Here is a 19,315-nt window from a genome sequence, read left to right as displayed (position 1 = left end):
CCGGCAACCGCCGGGGCCAGCGGCAGGGGCCGGGGGCAGGGCCGGTGGTGGCGGGGCCGCCCCCCCCGCGCCCCGCGCTCCCCTCGCAGCCCCGCATGCAAATCGCGCCCGGCACCAGGAAGTACAGCCGGGCGGCCGCGAACCAACCGCCGCCGGCCGAGCCGGGTCCCTCCGCCGGTGCCCCCCTCTCCCGGCCGGCGGGGCCGCAGCGCCGCGCCCCGCCGCACGCCGAGCCCAGCCCAGCCCGGCCCGGCCCGGCCCCGCCGCCCCCGGGACAGCCCTCTCGGCGCCCCGGCGGTAACCGCGGAGTTCGCTCGCTGCCGCTCAACTTTCGCACCCGGGAAAGTAAGTGCCTTCGCCCGTCACCCCGCCGGGCGGCAGCGCCGGGAGCGGCAGGCGGGGGCGGCGGCCCCGGCTCTCCCGGCTGCTCCCGCGGGGGCGCGGCGGCGGGGGGTGCCCGGCCGGGCCGGCTCCCAGCCCCCGGCACGGCGGGTACACGGCGCTTTCAGGGGCGCCTCGCCCGCGCTTCTGCCTCCCGGAGGAGGTGCTGCCGCCGCCTGACCTTCCCGGTAGGACTGGATGGGGTCTTAAAGGAAATACGGCGTTTGGGGAAAAAAAAAAAAAAAAAAAAAAAGGTCATTCTCGAAAGCACGGCTTACCTGGATGCCGCTTTGCCCGGCTTCTGCTGTGGTCGTGAGGGCTGGGGCGCTTCTGGCTGCTTCGTGCCCGAAAGCGTGTGAAACTGGCTGACCCAAGCCTGCCGTCGGTGCTCCAAGCCAAGCCGATAGCCTTGGCTTAGGAGGGGCAGTGCGGCCTCCGGGTATTCCTTTTTAGGCAGCTTTTTTTCCAGGAGAGTAATTCCTGGAGCATCTTCAAGTTAGAGCTGCTTTCTCTTAGCTGTCTGTTCAAATGTGCTTTAGCTTAAGAGGAGAAAACGGTACTGTGGTGTTCAGTGCACAGTGTTTCTTGCTGACTACTGTTGTAACGGTACAGTGTGCCTATGGAACGGACTTGAGGGGTTTTCTCCTTCCAGTTTTAATCTAGGAGCTGAAAGTCAAGCTAGATCTTCCTAGGTGATGCCGTACCTTCAGTAAAGCAGTTAAGACTTTTCTCTGAAATTGCATCTTTTATGTGTTTGCAGTGAGTGGCTTTGCAAGAGCTCATCTTGGTGCCTCACTCCTCTCTGTTGGCAGTGAAGACCAAAGAGATTAACACTTCACATTTGTTTGGTCAGATCACCTTGCTGTAGGTATACACAGGGAGCACAAAGGTTGGGTTATCCTTCTGTTGTTTCGTCTGAAACCCCAAATCAATACCCCACCTCTTGCCTTTCATTCCCACCTTTGAAAAAAAAATGGTCTGATCAATCTTAACGTATTTTAGCACATTGTAATACAAATCGGAAATTACATTTTTTAGCTTGATCCCATAAAGTACCTGGAAGACTTTTGTAATTTAGAAATCTTAATGTTAGTTGCAAGTATCTGCAGAGTGTGAGTGCCACGTAGATCAGTCTGCACTCATCATACTATCACTAAAGAGTTAGTTAAAAAAAAAAAAAGATGAAGGTTTTTGTTGGGAAATTGCAAAGCGACGTTGGGAAAATGTAGCTTGGTTTTACCAAAGGGAATGTCAAATTGTGTTTCTGTGAAACTGAACACAGAGTAGGTGTTACTTATCTTTTATGTGTTGGGACTTTGTATCTTTATAATAAGTACCATCAAGAGCAGTGAAAGTATCGAGAAAAAATTGAATAGTTTTCTCTGAAAAAGCAGTAACAGGCTAGAAATAAGTTAGGTGCTGTTAATCTTGGGCAAGGATTAGAATTTATGAACTCTGAGATCACAGATGTCTCCTCCTATGGATCTCTTCTGAGATTTATAGCTTTATTTCAGCTTTGTGAAATACAGACCAGTTAGAGAGGAATTCTTGATTTAATAATGTAGTTAAACAAGTTCGGTTTAATTGTGTGCTGTTGAGATATATTTTTTTTTTTAACTGTAAAGTTGTAGAACTGATCTTCTTTCTTTGTATAGTAGCTGGCTGGCTTGGAGTTGTTCTGCTTTTCTCCTGTAGTTTTTTTGAGTAAAAAGTGGTTTTTTTCCTGTATAAATATTCAGAGGACAAGGTACGGCTTAGGCCTTTCCTTGTAAGTTTCTTGACTGGTGGAGTTGCTCAATGATTTTCTCTGACAGTGGAGTTAATCATGAAATTTCACAGACAAAGTTAAACTCCATTGCCGTTAAAATGTTTAATATTCTGGGTTTTAATGTTACCTTTTCAAGACAGTTTCCGTAAATGTGCAATTCTTTCTTGCATGTATTTATGAATATGTAAACATTTATGAATATAGAACTGTCATAATACTTTCTCCCCACCTCCATTTTATCTATGTAACTTATAGTGAGCTTTCTTCCTATGGCCTTGTTGACTCTTGTAAGATAAATGGCATCACAGAGCAGCAAGTGTTGCAGGAAGCAATTCTTGAAATGGGCAGTGAAAAAGGTCAAAGGTCCTCCTGGCTCAGCTTAGTACCTGATCTTCAGGGGGGTGGCTCACAAGACCAGAGATGCTACACCTGACCCTTCTTGTGCTGCACATCAGAGAGCAAGCGTTTGACCTCTCTGTAGCTATTCAGGGAAGTTTAAGAACTGCAGTTATTTAATCTCAGATGCGATTCCATTTCTGTCAAAAAAAGGAGATATTTTCCTATCTGTACTTTTGCGTGTTATTTGGAATCTTAACGGGCATCTTTGAGGTTTTTGGATGGAAGCATGTTGACCGTGAACCGATTTTTGTTTTTCTCAAAGGGCTAGGTGATCTGGCAGGGGGTGTGGGTGGCTGCGTGGGTGGTCTTTCCTCCTTCCCAATATTCTGAGTGACTGAGGGACTTTAGTTCATGTGTCCAGGGAATTGTAGAGCCATTTTTACTCTTGGGGTTCAGGGAGCCCTTTGCAAAACTGAATGAACATAGAAAACAAGCAGATAAGGAAGAAAGAAAGAAAAAGACAGACAGGCAGGCATGAGGTGGGCATTAGTTGTACTCTGGAATTCCTAGCACCCTTCTCTAGTAGCATGGCCCTACACAGAGGTGTATTTCTGCAGCACCAGTGATCCCTAAAGGATGTGATCTGCCACATGCTAATGCAACGGATTGACTGGGGATCTTGAGGGGTTTTTGAGCTTTTTGTGCAGTAGGTGATATAATTCCTTCTGAAGCTATGGAGTTGAGTGTGTAAAGAATTACACCAAACCATGCGGATCTGTTACGTAGTATTTATTGTTATTTTACCCCTGTGGGATTTGTATCTCCAAGGATAACAGCTTCCTTCTGTAGAAGAACCAGTTGCCCAGCTAAGAATTAGGATTTTTCTCCTGCTGATCATATTCCTACTTCTTATTTCTCCCATTTATTGGTGTCCCCTCTTTCATGAGAGGGTAGGAGTGCTAGAGATGGTATAGACAGAAAGGCTTCCAGACTTGCTGGGCCATGCCACAGGAAACTATGTAGATAAAAAATGTCAAATGATATTTGTATTGAAAGCAGTCTTCAGTGAAGCATACAAGGAGGAGGAGACTGCCATACTGTAAACACTAATGGCACCTTCTCAAAGAAGTCAGCTTCTGCTAATAATAGGTAAATACAATCTAAATTTCCTTACTCTGACTGTTCCTAGTTTTAACTTAATTGTCCTTCAGGGAAGGATGGAATGGTCTGTGCTTTCATATTTATTTTTGCCTGATTCAAATACATTTCCTGTTGACATTGTCATTAAATGCTGTAATTTCCGAAGGTGAATCATTCATGGTTGCATTTGACATCTTTCCTGAAAATGTGAGTTCACCGAATGAAATGCAGAGGCAGATTTCATCTTGTGTTGGAAGTATTTCCTCCTACTATTAATGAGGTAGTCATATTTGTTGTGTGCCCTAAAGAACTAATAGAGGTAAATAGATCAGTTAGTTTTGTTGTCAGAATGTCAGAGAGCTGGCATTTTAACAGTAACACTTTGCTGGGGAGAGAAGGAGGAAGACACCAGGGAAAGGGTAGATCTCATTTCGGGGGGGGGAAGAGGGCAGGCTAGCACCATTCAGGCCAGCATTCACTATCCCTTAGGTCAGCATTGTCTATCTTTTTCAAACTGCTGGCATCTTAAGTATCTACAATTGGTTCCTGTGTTTGCGCAGCATACTATCTTACTTCTTCAGTTCAAAGGACGCAAATGATAAACAGCCTGAACAATGTGTCCTTCTTCCTCTATGGTCTCAGCTGCGTGTAGCATGAGGCTACTTCTTCCTGTCTGAGTTGTGGTTGATATGTTGTAGAACTTGCTACTTCCATTTGCAAAGGCGTTCTTTTTACTTGTGACCAAGCTATTTCTTGAAAGTGCCTGTGATAGCAAATTGTGCGTGTGATCTTAAACTGGAAAATGTGATAGCTCACCACCTCACCACAGGAGTCAAAGTATGGGATGCAGCTACTCCTCTGGAATGGTGTTTTCTGCAGTTTTCTCTATTTTAGAAGGCTACTGGAAGCCTGAACGTGATACGAGTTTGGAGGGAATGGACTCCCTCTGGCATGTGTTCTTAACTACTCCTTTGTTGGTTTAACAGAAAGACGTTTCAGGAAGTTCGTCAGCAAAAACGTAGTCTGTTAAGTGGGCTTTCTGATGTGGCACCTATAATATATTGCTTTGCCTTTCATGGTTCCTTCCCTAGTTTGTACAGATAGGCGTATACAAACCTGTTTGATCAATTGTTTAATGAAATCTTATTCAAGCTTTTTTTGTGGGCGTAAACTAAAACAATACGGTATTACAGGACTTAGTGCAGAAATATATTTGGCAGCTAAGAAGGTTTGTTCTTTCCATGTATGAGTGTACTAGAGACTTAGAACAAAATTAATATTGAAAGGTAAAAAGTATGTTTGAGTGAATTTCTACATAATGATAACGTATTTATAATTCAGTAGGTCTGACCTGTGACTAAGTTTTACTCTGTTCAGACAAATAAAGTATTTCCCAGTGGTATCAACTGAGTAGGAAAAGATCTGGGTAGCAGTGCATCTATTGCATTTAGCAAAATTGCCTGCTCGAGTATCCCTTGCTAGCATCAAGAGGCTTCTATTCATTAGATCCAGTGGACGGCAAATGGTTTTCTCCAGGGCAACCCTAGCCTTACCATGTGTCTTGATGGGATTTCTAAAACCCTTCAGTACGTGCTGAATGCCCTAGGGTAGTTGTGATTCAGGTGTGAGTGGATGAGAGCTGGAGAACAGGATTAAGTGATCACCAGAGCTGGTGTCGGTACCACTGGGGAAGTGAAAGTTTTTCGTAAACACACAGGAAGGGGATGGGCAGGAGAAAGAGGAAATCCTACGTTGGATGTTCTGGGTTCAGCTTGTTCAAAACACATTGCAAGAATCATTTGAATGTGCTGTCATGGCATAGCAGAGCATGCAAATGGGATTAAAAGTACATTTTTGTAACTACAGACCTACTGTTGCAAAAGATCTGCTTAACTATGCAAAGCCTAGAGAGAAGCATTGCAGCCCATGAAGGGTGTAGGAGAGTTTGCCTTTTAAGCAACTCTTCTGCTGGTGTGGCACTTTGTCTTCCCTTTTCTGTCTTGCAAAGCCTTTGCTGCATCACTGATTTCCAGCTGTACTAGCACTGGCTGCAAGAGGGATTGCGGCAGCTGTCCTGGCACCTATGGAGAAGCACGGGGTTATACTGAGGTGGATGTGAAGCCCTTTTCTCTTGGGATGTAGATGGCCTGACTGATGGTTTCTGCTAGGCAGGCGGTGCATAGCAGCACTCCTGCTAGGCAGCAGACCAGCAGAGCTTGCCTCTTCTGAAAATCTCCCACTACATTTCCTTGGTAGTAGTTCCCATCCCTCTGCCATGACACTTACCGATGCGTCTGAAAAAATCTTTGAGCCATGCTGCTTCAAATGTCTTCATTAGTAATGATGTGCTGTTTGTTAGGGGCTTTTTCTCCCCAGGTTCCTGGAAATAGCCATGTTTCAGTCTTTATCCTGCTGTAACATTACTCCCTTCCTACCGACATTTCTTTTTTTCTTCTCCCATCGTTCTTCCATTTCCCCAACACCATTCTATTGTTTCTTTCTCTCCAGCTTTGTCTTCAGGACTGTCAGTGGTATAAGCTGTTTATTTAATCTCCTGATTTAGAGATGTGTGCAGCAACTTTTCCTTTTCCCCTTCCAGAAAAATAAACCTCAGCACCTTTCATCATAAAATTATCACTTGTAATCTACTTGTGCTACCTTATCAGGGAACTTGTGCCCAGGAATATGTACCCCCAGTCTCTTGAAGAGGTATAAAGTCCAGTGGAGTCCCAACCTGGCAGTACTAACATGGTCTTCACAGTGTTCTAAGGAAAGCCTACGCCTCTTTAAAGGGCAGCTTTGTACTTCTGTAGATGGCCAGCAAGACTCTCCTATCTCAAATATGTATTAGGTGTAGGTGTAATCTATCTTTACAGACAACTGCCACTGTTTACCACACCTGATTTAAAGTGGTGACCTCAACCTGACTTGAAACAGGTTACTTTCCATCTTGCAAATTGTTGGCGTGGATTGTCAGGTACCCCTGTGTTGTTGCTTCAACCTTCTCTGGTCAAGTTTCATTTCTTCATTTGTACGCAGGAGGTTTTTCTGTGCCGTCTGCTGGCACATGTGAAAGGTTTTTGAGCCAGCGTGGACTATCCCTGTAAATACACCTGGTTTGGTGAAGCAGAGCGTAGAATTACTGGCATGTGTGCTGGCCTGTGAAAAAGAAACCAAGGCTTGGTATTGTGGGGGTGTGGTTCTAAGGCAGCAGCTCTTGTTCCAGGATCTCCATGCTGTGCTCCTCAGTGTCAACATGACCCATGCGCTCTGTCCTCACAGAAAGCGAAACTTAAGAAATGAAGCTTTGAGAGGCAGTACAAGCTTTGAAGAACTGACTTCAGAGTCGCATCAGCAGAAATTTGGCTGGTAGAGTGAACAAGCGGGAGAAAGGTGCTTCAGGTGAGATGTTTCTGCTCTCAAGGGAGCATTTAAGCAAGGGTGAGGGCATTGGACACAAGTGCCAGAAAATGCAAAATTTGGCATTTGGTTAGCTTATTTGAATCAGAGATCAGAACAGTACTATCTTCTGTTATGTATTTGACTGTGTACATTGGCACTTTTTCCTCCTAGGTTTAGATGGGTAAGAAGTCCTTTTACTTGCTCCTGCAATAAAAGCAAAAATATCAGGATTCTTGTTTTGGTATGACACAGGAAAATAATTTCTCCTTTGAGCACAGAATACAGTTTCAGTGATGTGACTATATTATGTTTATTGCGTGTTTTGTATCTTGTCATACTGATTGAGAAAATAGGCTCTCCTAGGGACTGTAATTGTCTCTACTCTGTTAGTTAATCATCCTTTCCATTTGTATTTGATTGGTTATTCTCCTTTCATCTCTCTGCTTCTTCAGTCTTCTCTCTTCATTTATTTCTCAGCATCAACCCCAATTCTGACTTCTCAGAGATTTCAGCCTCCTGTCCTACGCATTTTCTAATATGGTTTGTGTTGTCCTAAGAACTTCCCATGCATGCCCAACAACAAAGCAGTCTTACTGGGTTTTGAGGCATCTTCTTTGCACAGTGTTTAATTTTGTGGAATTCAAATGTCAGTTCATTGTGGACTCATTACAGTTCTCCTGAAACAAACTCAGGTAACCATTGTGACCACTGATTTATTCTTGGTTCTTGCTTGGAAAATGAACTGTGTGGGCCATGAGTGATGAAATCATATATAAACAATGGGGCTTGTGCACAGTCTAAGATGGTTCTTTTAGATACAGTGTAATCAGATGGCCTGCCTATGAGCTATATATTTGATATTTGAAGTTATAAAGGTTATAAACTTTAATGAGCAGCCAGTATGGTCATAATAATAGTGCTGTGAAATTCTTGTAGGGTGCAGTATGAATGTGAAAATAGTTCTTGTCATGGACGTCCAGTTTACTGCGAGTCTAAATCTGCCAAAATTATCATGCATGCTGTCCTGCTTTTTAAGGTCTGTGCCCTGAACTTTGTGCAGAAAGTCCTGGTGTGAGTTGCTCAAAGTCTGCAGAGCTCCTGCAAGTTGTGGTCAGTCAATTACAGGATCAGAGCCTGGTTCATGGAACTTGCTATGACCATTAAACAGAAATAGGAACAACAGAAAATACTAAATGCTGTGCAATTCGGTAATGATACATTGTGATTACAGAAATTTTGGTTGTTTTTATAGACAGAAAACAAGAAATATCAAGGCAAAGTCAAAATAGTAGCAGCGGTCAAAGTATTAATTGGTTTCTGAAAATGAAATAAATTAACATATTGAGCAAGTGCAACTTGGTTCTTCAAATCAGTTCTCTACTCAGAACTTCTGTTTAGTGTAGAAGAACTTCTCTCAAATATAAAAGAACTTTACTCAAGTTAATATTCTTGCATTGCTGCTGTCCTGGTGATTTGGGGAACTCTGTTAATTCTTGCTCTTGAGAAAGATATACATGTGTTTAAAATCCAAGGTCTCCAGTTCATCTTTACAATGTTTGAGGGAGGAAAATCAAGTGAACTGTCACACCAATGATTCACAACCCTCCCTCAAGAGAGTTTCTGAATTCCCACTCTCTCTCCTCTCTGAAAATGGAAAGAATGTAAAATATTTTTAATTTTGGTTAACTGTAGAGAAACTTCTCATGCATGCAACAAATGTGGAAAGCTGCTTAGAAAATTGTATGTGAATTCTTACTCCATGTTCATTCAGTAATGTATTTCCTTTTACACTCTTACTGTCACCCCAGCTTGAGAGTGTAGTTCCCCAAGACTTCAGCTGAAGTGTGCTTCTGTCTTTACACTCCTGGCTTTCAAACCTTGATCAGTGGCAGTTTGTAGTCCTTCAGGATATGTTTGGTAGGCTTGTGCAGAGCGTGCTCGTATCTATTAGAAAAAGTCTTTTCTCAAGGACTTCATCTAAAAACCTCAAAAAATTGCTCATGATCTCATGATACATCTCTTTTAGTTCTATTTATCATATTTGCAGCAAACTTGTTGGTTTGCATAATACTCTTCGGTGCCCTCGCATGTATCCCAAATTGCAACAGTTGCTTGAAACAGTTTACTAAGCTGGGTGAGAAATCCTGGAACACGCTTGCCCTAGATTCATGCCTTCAAAGGAATATAATTAACACAGAGTTTAAAATTAAGTAAAATAAACCATTTATAAATAGACCTCTGTGAAGTGCCAGAACCTAAAGCATGATCTTACAGACTTGGAGTTGAGGGAGGTTCTGCTACTTGCATCAGTGAGGACAAGACAAGGTTGTTTGTCACATGAGTACTTACACAGTTAGTGCTGAATGTTCTTCTAGTGTCCCTGTAAAGATGAAATAGTGCAAGACTTCATTTCTGCTGGTGTAATTTACTGGCACCCGATTCAGCACTGCCTGATTTTTTTCGAGAACTCTTGCAACTTCCTCTTGCAACTTAAGAAAACTTCTCCAAGATTTGCAAACTTCCAGGAGGAACCAGATTCTGAGTAAGAGTGTTAGCCTGCATCAGCATGAATGATTTAACCCCAGATTTTCATCTGAGCTTGGAGTTCACTCGTAAATCCATATCCTGTACCCCAGTACAATGGCCTATGTTTCAGGAGGGTTCCTTTGTGTGTATGCAGTGATGTACAGCTAGTCAAACACAAAACAGTCTGCTGGAGAAGTAGGTCTTTATTTGCAGCTGAACTATATGCTGGCATGTGAAGAGGGTGGAAAAGGAAATCTGCTTTTCTTTTGTGAAAGTCAGGGCTTTAGACAGTTGCCCAAGGCATAGTATGATGCTATTATAACAAGAATGCTACATTTAAGTTGCAAGTTTGGTCATGAGTACATCTCAGCATATAAATGTGGAGATGACAGCAGATGAAGAAGCCCTCTGAGCAATGGAGCAAAGTGGTAAATGCAGTGTGGTGCAAAGTAATATGATTTATAAAATGACTGGGGTAGTACAGAGTTAGGATCCATTGACACAGAAGTCATTCTGCACTAATTTATTCATAACTATCTTAATGCATACTGAAAGCAGATTGTAGAATGCATAAAACCAGGCAAGGTTTATAATAATCCATTTGTTCCATGGGAATATGGTTACCTGAATTTGAGAGAACGAAAGCTAATATGTACTAATGATCTGGTCCGCCTTTCCCTCTTTTATTATACACACTGGAAACAGAAGATAAATCCAAAGGAGAAGTGGTATACTTTCTGTAAGGCCACTCCCAAAACCTTCATCAGGGCTTGTTGGCTGTGAATTTGCTCTTCTCCATTATGTTTTCATTGACATCTTGTGATAATTTCATGATCTTTGAGTTCTGTTTACAGTATAGCAATGGGTTTGAATTACAGGCACATCTCAAAGCAAGACCACATCTGCAAAGGACTTTTTATTGCCAACAACATCTTTAACTAGTGGAAGGCCACATTCATAAATAACCATCTTCTCCCTTTAGTCATAGTAGCTATTAATGATTCTCCCTAACACACGTCCTGTCAATACATTCGTTCAGGGATATAGAAGCTGAGCATTAGGCTGCCTTACTTGAATGAGATGAAGGTTTCAATTATCAGCTGCTGCCTGCAAATATACCTTCATGTGCACCTTTTTTGGGGGAGGACACACAGAGTGACAAATTTGAGTTGAAGAGCTAGTTGGGGTACAGCCTGGTAATGATATTGAAAAGACACCTTGATTTTCCCCAAACTCACTACATGTTAGCAAGCTGCTCACTTCATCCTGTGTTGTCTTCCGAGGCTCACTGAAACAGGGAGAAGCTAAATCTCATTTCTTTTTTGCGTATCACTTAGTAAATGCAGACATTGGGTACTGCACAGTAGCTCATGCAGGACCACTTGTTATTTGTAATTTGTTTGTGTGCCTGTGCCTTTGGTTTCATGTACATTGATGGGTATGTTGAAATCAACACTTGAGTAAGACCACCATGTGTATGAACTAGGCCTTTTGGACTAACATAGGAAGCCCTGTTGCATGCCTCTCAGCTGGGCTTGTTTTGGGAGGTGAAGTGGGCGGATGGGTGGGGGTGGGTGTGAAGGAGAAGGGGAGAGCAAGGAGCTGTGTAAGTACTGTTGGAGGTGAAGAAGGATAGGTCCCAGATCTGGGTTTTCCAAAGAAACTGTGTGAAGCTTGTCTTGCCCTTCTGTCACATCATGTGTTGTGACAGACTGCGCTACTCCTGGAGCTCTGTCTGACACCTTGTCATTTGTATGGGTCGTTTCTCATTTTCCTATGCCACAGTGATTGCTCTAGTCATTAAAAAGGAAGGGGAGAAGGAGCCTTATACTACTGGCAGACATGGACATCTATAAAGCTCAGGGCAAATCTTAGACTACTGAAACTGTAGCACAATGCCATTATTGGCCAAAGTCATCAATTTAAAGGTGAAAAAAACATATGTTAGTCATAGATACACTCACTTTGGAATGTAGATATAACCCTTGGGTGTGCTAGCTAGAGTGGGACACTTGCTAATACTTAGGGAAAATGTTGATCCTCTTCAGTGTAGTGGTTTGGCCAAATTTTCATCTGGAAATGGAGATGCGGTTATATGGAGCTGCTGTTTGTCATTACTGAGGTTTTTTACCAGTAAAGAAAATGACATTTACACTTGCAGTTTGCATGACACTTTTAAGTTTGTAAAGTATTTTGGGAACCTTCCCTTTAAATTGGTTAATATGTTGGTACGTTTTTTCTCTGTTTCGTTTCGTATGATCCCTTTGAAGAATTTGATAGAAGTAATTATTCTGTTTTGTCAAATTGAGATGTAATTTGACCTTTCCCCCTATCTTCAAAAGGTATAGTACAGTGGAAAAAAGCTGAGGAAATGGAAGATGTGGTTGCCTGAGGGCTGGCAAAGTGAATTAATTCATTGTTGATATTGATTCAAAATTCTGGAGGATGCAGTTGAGGCAAATGATTGTAATAAAATGAAGCGAGTGTTATAAGGTCAGAAAACAGATGTTAGCTTAATGTAAGACGTGGTTTAAAATTAGTGCCAAAAATACTAGCTGCATGAATCTGGAACATTTTCATAATATATAAGGTCTATTATGCAACATTAACAAAATTGCAATCTTGTGTGGATTAACTTTCTTGTGTTTCGGTATTTTTCTTCAATTGAATAAACAAGGATCAGTAGTTTCTATAAATTATATTCTGTTTCATTTCAATGTAATGTTTTGTCTCAGAAATTTATTTTCATCCTTTTGCAAGCATAACATTATTATTCTACGACGCTGACATTAGTTATTTTCAGTGGTTTTTTTTTTATTTTTGTTTGGGTTGGTTTGTTGGGGTTTTTTTACACTGCCAAAATTCCTGTATGAAGCCAAGCTTTTAACAAATCTGGGCAAAATATGTTGTGGATTTATAGAAAAATAGAAGATGCTTCTTTCTTGGTCAAGTCCCCCGCCCTTGTTAGAGCTACCTTTCATGTCATCAACTATGGTGATATTTATTATATATTTTATGCTAGTTTATGAGTTCCAGCAAAGATCATGTATCATTTAGCTGAGGACTGTATAAATTTATCCTCTCCTCAGAGACTTAAAGGCAAGGCAAGCAAAGGTTGGACTGTGGATTAGTATCATTTGAATATAGAAAACTTTTTTACCTGAACCAATAGGTAGTTTTATCAAAGCACTCCTATCTCAAGGGCTGCAGAGGGAAGTACGTAATCCTCAAACCTCGCCTGACCACACCTGATTTCTGTACAGCTGTATTGGATCACTTCATACTTGGAAGCTTGAGATGTGATAACTGAAGTCACTTATTTTCCATTTAGTATAGCAATGTGTTGATTAGTGTTGGTTATTGAATAGCTAAAATTCCTGGTCTAGTAAGTAAAAAAAAAAAAAAAAAATATATAAAAAATAGGGGCGGTATAGAAGAAAAGGTTTTTCATTGTACAGTGAGATTGTGCTGCTCAGAATGGGTCTGCCTTTCCCAGAAACACATAAATACAGCATCAATACAGTAACTCCGGGCATTTTATCTCACCAGAAGTTTCCTGTTCTTACATCAGCTGTTAGGGGATTTTTTTACTGTATGATATATATGATATATGTATGTAATAAGACACTCCACTTCCACTGTAGTCAGGTGACAGCACACCTTTCTTCTTGCCTGTTGTAACTTTAATTTTAATTTAATAAATGTTTAAATTAGGAAGTGGACTTGAGTTACAAATATTGCAGAGTCCTACCCCTGATTTCAATATAAAGGCCAGTGTGGGAGAGGGAAACAGGACACCAAAGGGTCAAAGAATGGGCATGGGGAATGTCAGTGGGAACAGCAGTCAGCTTGGTAATGAGTTCAAGAAACTCATTTTCTTCAGAAAGTGTTCAGAAAACAATCTGCCAACCCAGACTGGTTTAGTTGGACTGAGATATTTGTGCACTAACACTGGGAACCTGGGTTCTGAAGAGGAGGAGGAGAAATAGTGGGTGTGGGGCTTAAAACTGAATGTTGCAGAGGAAGTGGAAATGTGACTTATTTACAACTATAGCAAGCATGCAAGTGTTGGAAAGCTTGAAGGTGATAGGGTGATACTTTCTGTGACTGATATAGGAAAACCATAAAAAATAATCTGAAATAGCATGGGCAAAGTAGAATTTGTCTTGGTCACAACTGCGAAGGAAGAAGTTAGGAAAGAAGCTGAATAGGATAGCGGTGCCTGTCTGCTGCACTTCCCCAAACTCTTGGCAAGACCACTCTCTGATGCCTAACGTTACATTAGCTTTACGTTGAGACTTCTTTTTAAAAATACTTCATTTGCAATGAAAAAACAGGAGACCCCTTGTGATACCAGGAGGCATTAGAAACACACAGGTGGCTGAGAATATAATGCAGTAAGAATGGTCTGGCAGAATAATGGGGAGAAATTTAATGTGTATTAATAGGTAAGGCCAGGCCACTGGAGCTATGGAAGTCTGCTGTGACAACAGTTTGTCATTGTAAAAACTGAGACAAACCTGGATGTCTTAATGGATCGCAAGACAATTATAAAAGACTATCGTGTGATGAAAATGTAAAAATAATAAAATAATTTTGGGGATTTTATTGCCCAGAAATTGCAACATATTTCTGTAGATGGAAGAAATATTTATACTGTTTGCTGCAAGGCATTGCTGAAAGTCTTCTTACAACACCTGACCAACTCCAGCCTCCTGTCCTTAAGAGGGGTGTGTTCAAACTGAAACAGATGTGGAAAAGGGATAACCAGGGGAAATAGAAAAAATGGAGAGGGCTTGGTCTTTAAAGCCTAGAAAAGAAGCTGAAAGAGATGTGATTTCTTCCCAGTTGCCGGAGAGGCTGAAGGGCTAAATGCCATTATTGTCCCCAAAACGTGCTTAAGACTGGGAATTATGATACAGCTTCTAAGCCAAGTGGAGTGAGGTTCTGAAACCTTTCAGCTATAACTTCTTGTTCTTCATCACCACCACCTATTAGCCTGGCAAAGTGGCTTCTGAGCTTGTACAATAGAATTGTGCTGCTCAGAATGGGTCTGCCTTTCCCAGAAAGTAGTTTTTAGTCTTGTGCTCTAATCATGAGTGATAAACTAGATAGCTGTTATCTTGCTCTGATAGCAGTGCACCCTTGGAAAATTTGAGGGTTTTGCTTAAATGAGAATAAGTTTGAGGAAATCTCACAGTAATATGCTTGTTGCGTACTTTTCCACTACAGTAATATTTGCATTTTGATGGTTACACTGGGTATTAACTTGTTTCTTTTCTTTGCCTCTTTGTATAGATATGTATGCCAAAATATTATTTTAGTTTTGCCTCCTTTTCCTAAGAAAAGATTGAAGCAGCTAAAGAATTCCCTGAATTTCCTCCTTTTTTTAAAATGCTATCAGCTGGGCTACTGCATCTCACATCACGCGAACAACGGGAATCTACACTGGGCAAGTCTGTCATAGTGAAACACTGAGCAGATTTAGGCTATCCATGTTCCTCTTTACGTACATTGCAGAGAGCTCATGGTGATTTATGCCCGTACCCATGCCCCTGTGTGTGTATTTATATATCTGCTTATATATATGTGTATCCCGTGAGGGGTAAATTCAGTTTGGGACACACAGAGATGATGCAATCTGGACCCAGAGAAATAAGCTAAATTAAAAAAGAAATGGAAGTACATGAGGTGAGGAGTGACTAAGACACATAACCATTTCAGCAGAAAGTCAAGGGAAGAACAAACTGCTTAAGTTCCCCTAGATGGTCTCCAGTGCAAAAACAAGATGTAGGAAGTGAAACAAGACCACAATGAAAGCTGACCCAGGATTTCTGTGTTTGCAAGAGTCTAGTTTGATAAAATTTACCAGGCATTCAGGAATTACAGTAATATTTAATGCATGTGTGTATATCTATAATATTATGTATAATATTATTAAATATATGTGCACACTTTTTATATATTATTCTATATATTTGTGATGAATTACAGGTATAAGAACAAGGCTGAACAAAACTAGAACCGATCATTTTTGAGACAGGCAAAGAATAGGAATCTACTTCTGTTCAGTTACTCTCCAGTTTAAATCTTTCACATTACTCCCAACCACAGATAATTTATTTTTGTCATTCTAACTCCGGTCTAGTAGCACATCTTCACTGGCACAAATATGTACGGAGCAGTACTGATGAGTCTTTGCTGAGCTCCACTACCTCAAATGAAACTTCTCTGTGTTCCCGGGAGGTTGCTTTGCCATTCTGCAGCATGTGAGGAGGGGTCAGAACTGAACCCAGGTTTCCCAGGCCCCTCAGAGATGGTCCTCCTCATAGTCCTGCTAACAGAGGTATAGAAGGGGGCTGCAACCAACACTCAGGTACCACAGATGATGTGGAAGCAGACCAGCATAAAGTGAAAGTCAGTAGTAAAGGTTAAGAGAAATTCCTTAAATTTAAGGTTTTTCCCATTTTTTTCATGGAATGGGAAACTCAAGCAGTTGGTTGAAGTGATGTAGACAGTTGGATGGGGTACAGAGAAAGCAGGTGCTTGTGTTCTCAGGCAGACAGGGTTTGTATTCTTCCTCCTCAGCACTTCTAAGTTGATCACACTGAATTTGTTTGTTTATTGAGACACTTGACCTTGAGGGTAATCCTGAGAAGTCTCACATTCTCAGTTAATCAGGAGATCTGATAAAGGCAACACTGTCACCTCTGGCTTTGTAACTTTTGAAGTAGCGGTGGACCAGCTGGTATTGAAAGCCAGGATGACATATCTGAAACAGAGGAGGGAAATGATATTATTTTCAATTTTTGAAAGAGATGCTGAAAAAGAAAGTTATGTACACCTCTGCTCTCTAAGCTGCTTTAAAGCTGAGAAGCTTTAAGTTTTAACGTTTAAATTCCAGGATTAAAACCAGTTGTGTTCTGTGTATATACATAGGTGTGAACGATTGCTCCCTGATCTTTGATTCAGAAACTTAAATATAGAGCAGCGTTCAAGACTCAGGATAATTTAGGGGTCTTGATTTCACACACACACACACACACCCCTTTTTTCTTTATCTTCTTGATTTACTGTCTTTTATTTGTACTGCTAAGGAATGTCTTTTATATATATGCATGGGAAATTTTGTGGCTTAAGTCAAGAGTTTACTGCTTATAAACCTTGCAATTGCATACAAATTTATTTATGTACCTGTTAAAATACATATGTGTATATCTGCTGAAAGCCTAATCTACCCACAGAACTGGTGTTAGTATACGTGATTACTGACCTTTTGAATGACAGACATTTATTTGATAAAATGAGAGTTGCTCGTATACTCAGTGTTGTAGTTCTAGTTGTCTTAGAAGTTAATTTATTATTGGAAAAGCCAAAGTGTAGTGTATTTTAGTTGCTTTATAAAGTTTTGCATTTTCTGCAAAAACTAATATTAAGCCACTCATGAAAAATCTGTGAGGATTTGAAAATCGTTTTCATGAAAACATGACTTTGATCAAGGAAAGCCCAGACATTTCAGGTGGATTTTTAGGAAGTGGTTTCTAATGTGTACCATAAATAGTGTATGTAACAGAATCACAAGGAGAAGAATAGCTGTGAAAAATGAGATCATCTTTGTAGATGGTACAAAGGATAAGTGCTGGGAGGAAATGAAACCTCGAATGCTGCTGATGGTGGATGGACAGGTGATGGTCACAGGAAGCTTGACTGCTTGCAGAAGTGGTTCTTGTGTCTTTAGACACATAATGCTGCTGGTTATGTATCAAAAGGCAGATAAAGCAGTAGTATTTTGGGGATAGACAGCAGCTTTTAATCCTGGAAAAAGGTTGCACTAGTTTCTGACCCCCGCCGCTAATCCATTTTGGAATTAAGACTGAAGTGCTGCTGTAGCAAAATGAAATAGGGGATTCAGAGTGAAAATTCAAGGCAAATACCTCTGTAGACATCAGAATCTGTGTCTGTGGAGCAACCTGCTGCAGAGTGTGGTGGTTCTTATGGATACTCCTGTGGCTTTTCAAATGGTGCCTGAACTTAGATTCTTGTCACCACACTGCAGAGGGTAACTGAATTACCTGTCTTTGCCATGAAATACAGCATGCTGGTTGCTGGAAGAGCAGCTGTTACTTCTTTAGACACTTGTTTATAAAAGTTAGCAGCTATGTTACATAGTTTCTTTTAATTAAACGTTTATCTTTCATGTCTAGAGGTGTGGACAGGACACCAAGTGAAAAGCATGGATAAAAAGTAGTGAATCCAGTATTGCAAAACTGTTGGAATGGGAAACATCTGAGCAGGGCCTGACAGTGATGCCTCTGATGTCTTAATCTCCGATGAACAATTAACATAGTCTCATTTGTAACGATGCTGTGCTCTTTGGATTCTCTTTATATCTGCACAAAACGCTTCCTTGAAGCCCCTTGTGATATGGCCACAGAGCACTATGCAAATAAACACTTTACACTGAGTGAAATATTTTATTTATGCATGAGTGAACTTCCTTCCTTCAGATTTTCCTTAGGACTACTGTTATAAACTGAGAAAAGTGTACACTGAATACACATTTTGTATTTCAGAGCTTCTTTTTTGTATGGGTAATTTGCTAGGGTCAAACATTTGTGAACTTTGACAATGATACAGCATTTTGTATTTTGAAATCCATTACAATGTGTGTTGATTGAAACTCTCCCATCAGCGCCTGCTGTTTACACTGGCCCTATGAATCTTTACTTTGATACTACTCTCAAAACCCTGGGAAAGACCCGGATCAGATTTCAGTAAAAATGTGTAATACTGTACTGGAAGCAAATACCTCTGGCATTGCAGATGAACTGAGCAGGCATTGAGCAGAAGCTTTTGAAACCAAGACAGTTACATTTGCTTTGGGCATAGGACTGATCTTATGGAATTTTAAATGTGCAGTCTGGAACCCAGTGCACACAGCTTTACAGAGGGCTAGCATGTACAGAAATATAAGATCTTGTGGCCTTTGAAGAGTTCAAAAATCTTTCATTTCACAGTATCAAAAGAATGTGTGCTCATTGATCCAGTTTCTACTGCTTAAAAACTATTTTTCAGCTTTGTTTATGCTTTGTCTCCATTGTCTGCCTATACTTCTTTAGAAATAATGTAAGGTCAGAAAAATGAACGTTAAATTATGTATCATATACTTAACTATATTGATACATATTAAGTGTTTAACATTTGGTTTATGTTACTCCATATTATACATGTTTCTTTTGCAAGATTTAAGAGGCTTGTTTTATAAAGAAGCTAAAATTCTCAGGATGTGTCTATATCGGCATGTTAGATTGGTATCCCACTCCTGAAGCAGTTGCCCCCACTTGCTAGGCTGTAGTTCATGTTGTGGAGCAGAGTTGGAGTGGAAGAACGAGACTCCTTTCCGAAGATGCAGTGTGGGGCTTACCTTCAGGTAAACCCTTGCTATGGTCTTGCTCCTTACTGGATGTTCAGTCCTTGGAGCTATACTGGAGTGAATGGGGCAGTAACCCCCCTTGAAGCAGATATGGGCTTCAGCACCAGCTGTGGGGGCCATTTGCTAGTGTAGACCTAGCTAAGTCCTGTGAGGACCACGGGCTTTCATGTCCCTGAGGAAAAAAACCCAAAACCCAATGCTTCATGATAAGGCTCAGGATCTTCTCTTTGTTTGGTGCCATCACGTGTGTCATCTCACACACTGTATTTGTGTGATTTCACAGATCATCAAGCAGGCTTCTGTGGGATTACGGAGTGCCCGCACAC

The 19,315-nt window shown here is 41.1% G+C and overlaps 1 protein-coding gene across 6 annotated transcripts in view; it reads left to right on the top strand.

Moving 5' to 3' along the window:
* The first annotated feature begins 77 nt into the window (after positions 1–77).
* Positions 78–19,315, top strand: part of LYN (LYN proto-oncogene, Src family tyrosine kinase) — a 53,386-nt gene continuing 34,148 nt past the window's right edge. The window contains exon 1 of one of the 6 annotated variants that reach the window (XM_080379267.1): positions 78–345. In XM_080379267.1, coding sequence (XP_080235393.1) covers positions 96–345 — 250 coding nt within the window. In that variant the 5' untranslated portion in view covers positions 78–95. The other 5 variants (XM_080379266.1, XM_080379271.1, XM_080379269.1 and 2 more) reach the window with 5 other exon arrangements.

This window comes from Falco punctatus, assembly GCF_963210335.1.
Source record: "Falco punctatus genome assembly, chromosome: 3".
NCBI lineage: Eukaryota > Metazoa > Chordata > Aves > Falconiformes > Falconidae > Falco > Falco punctatus.
Note: the sequence above shows the minus strand (reverse complement) of the source record. Positions and strands in the feature narration are given on the sequence as shown.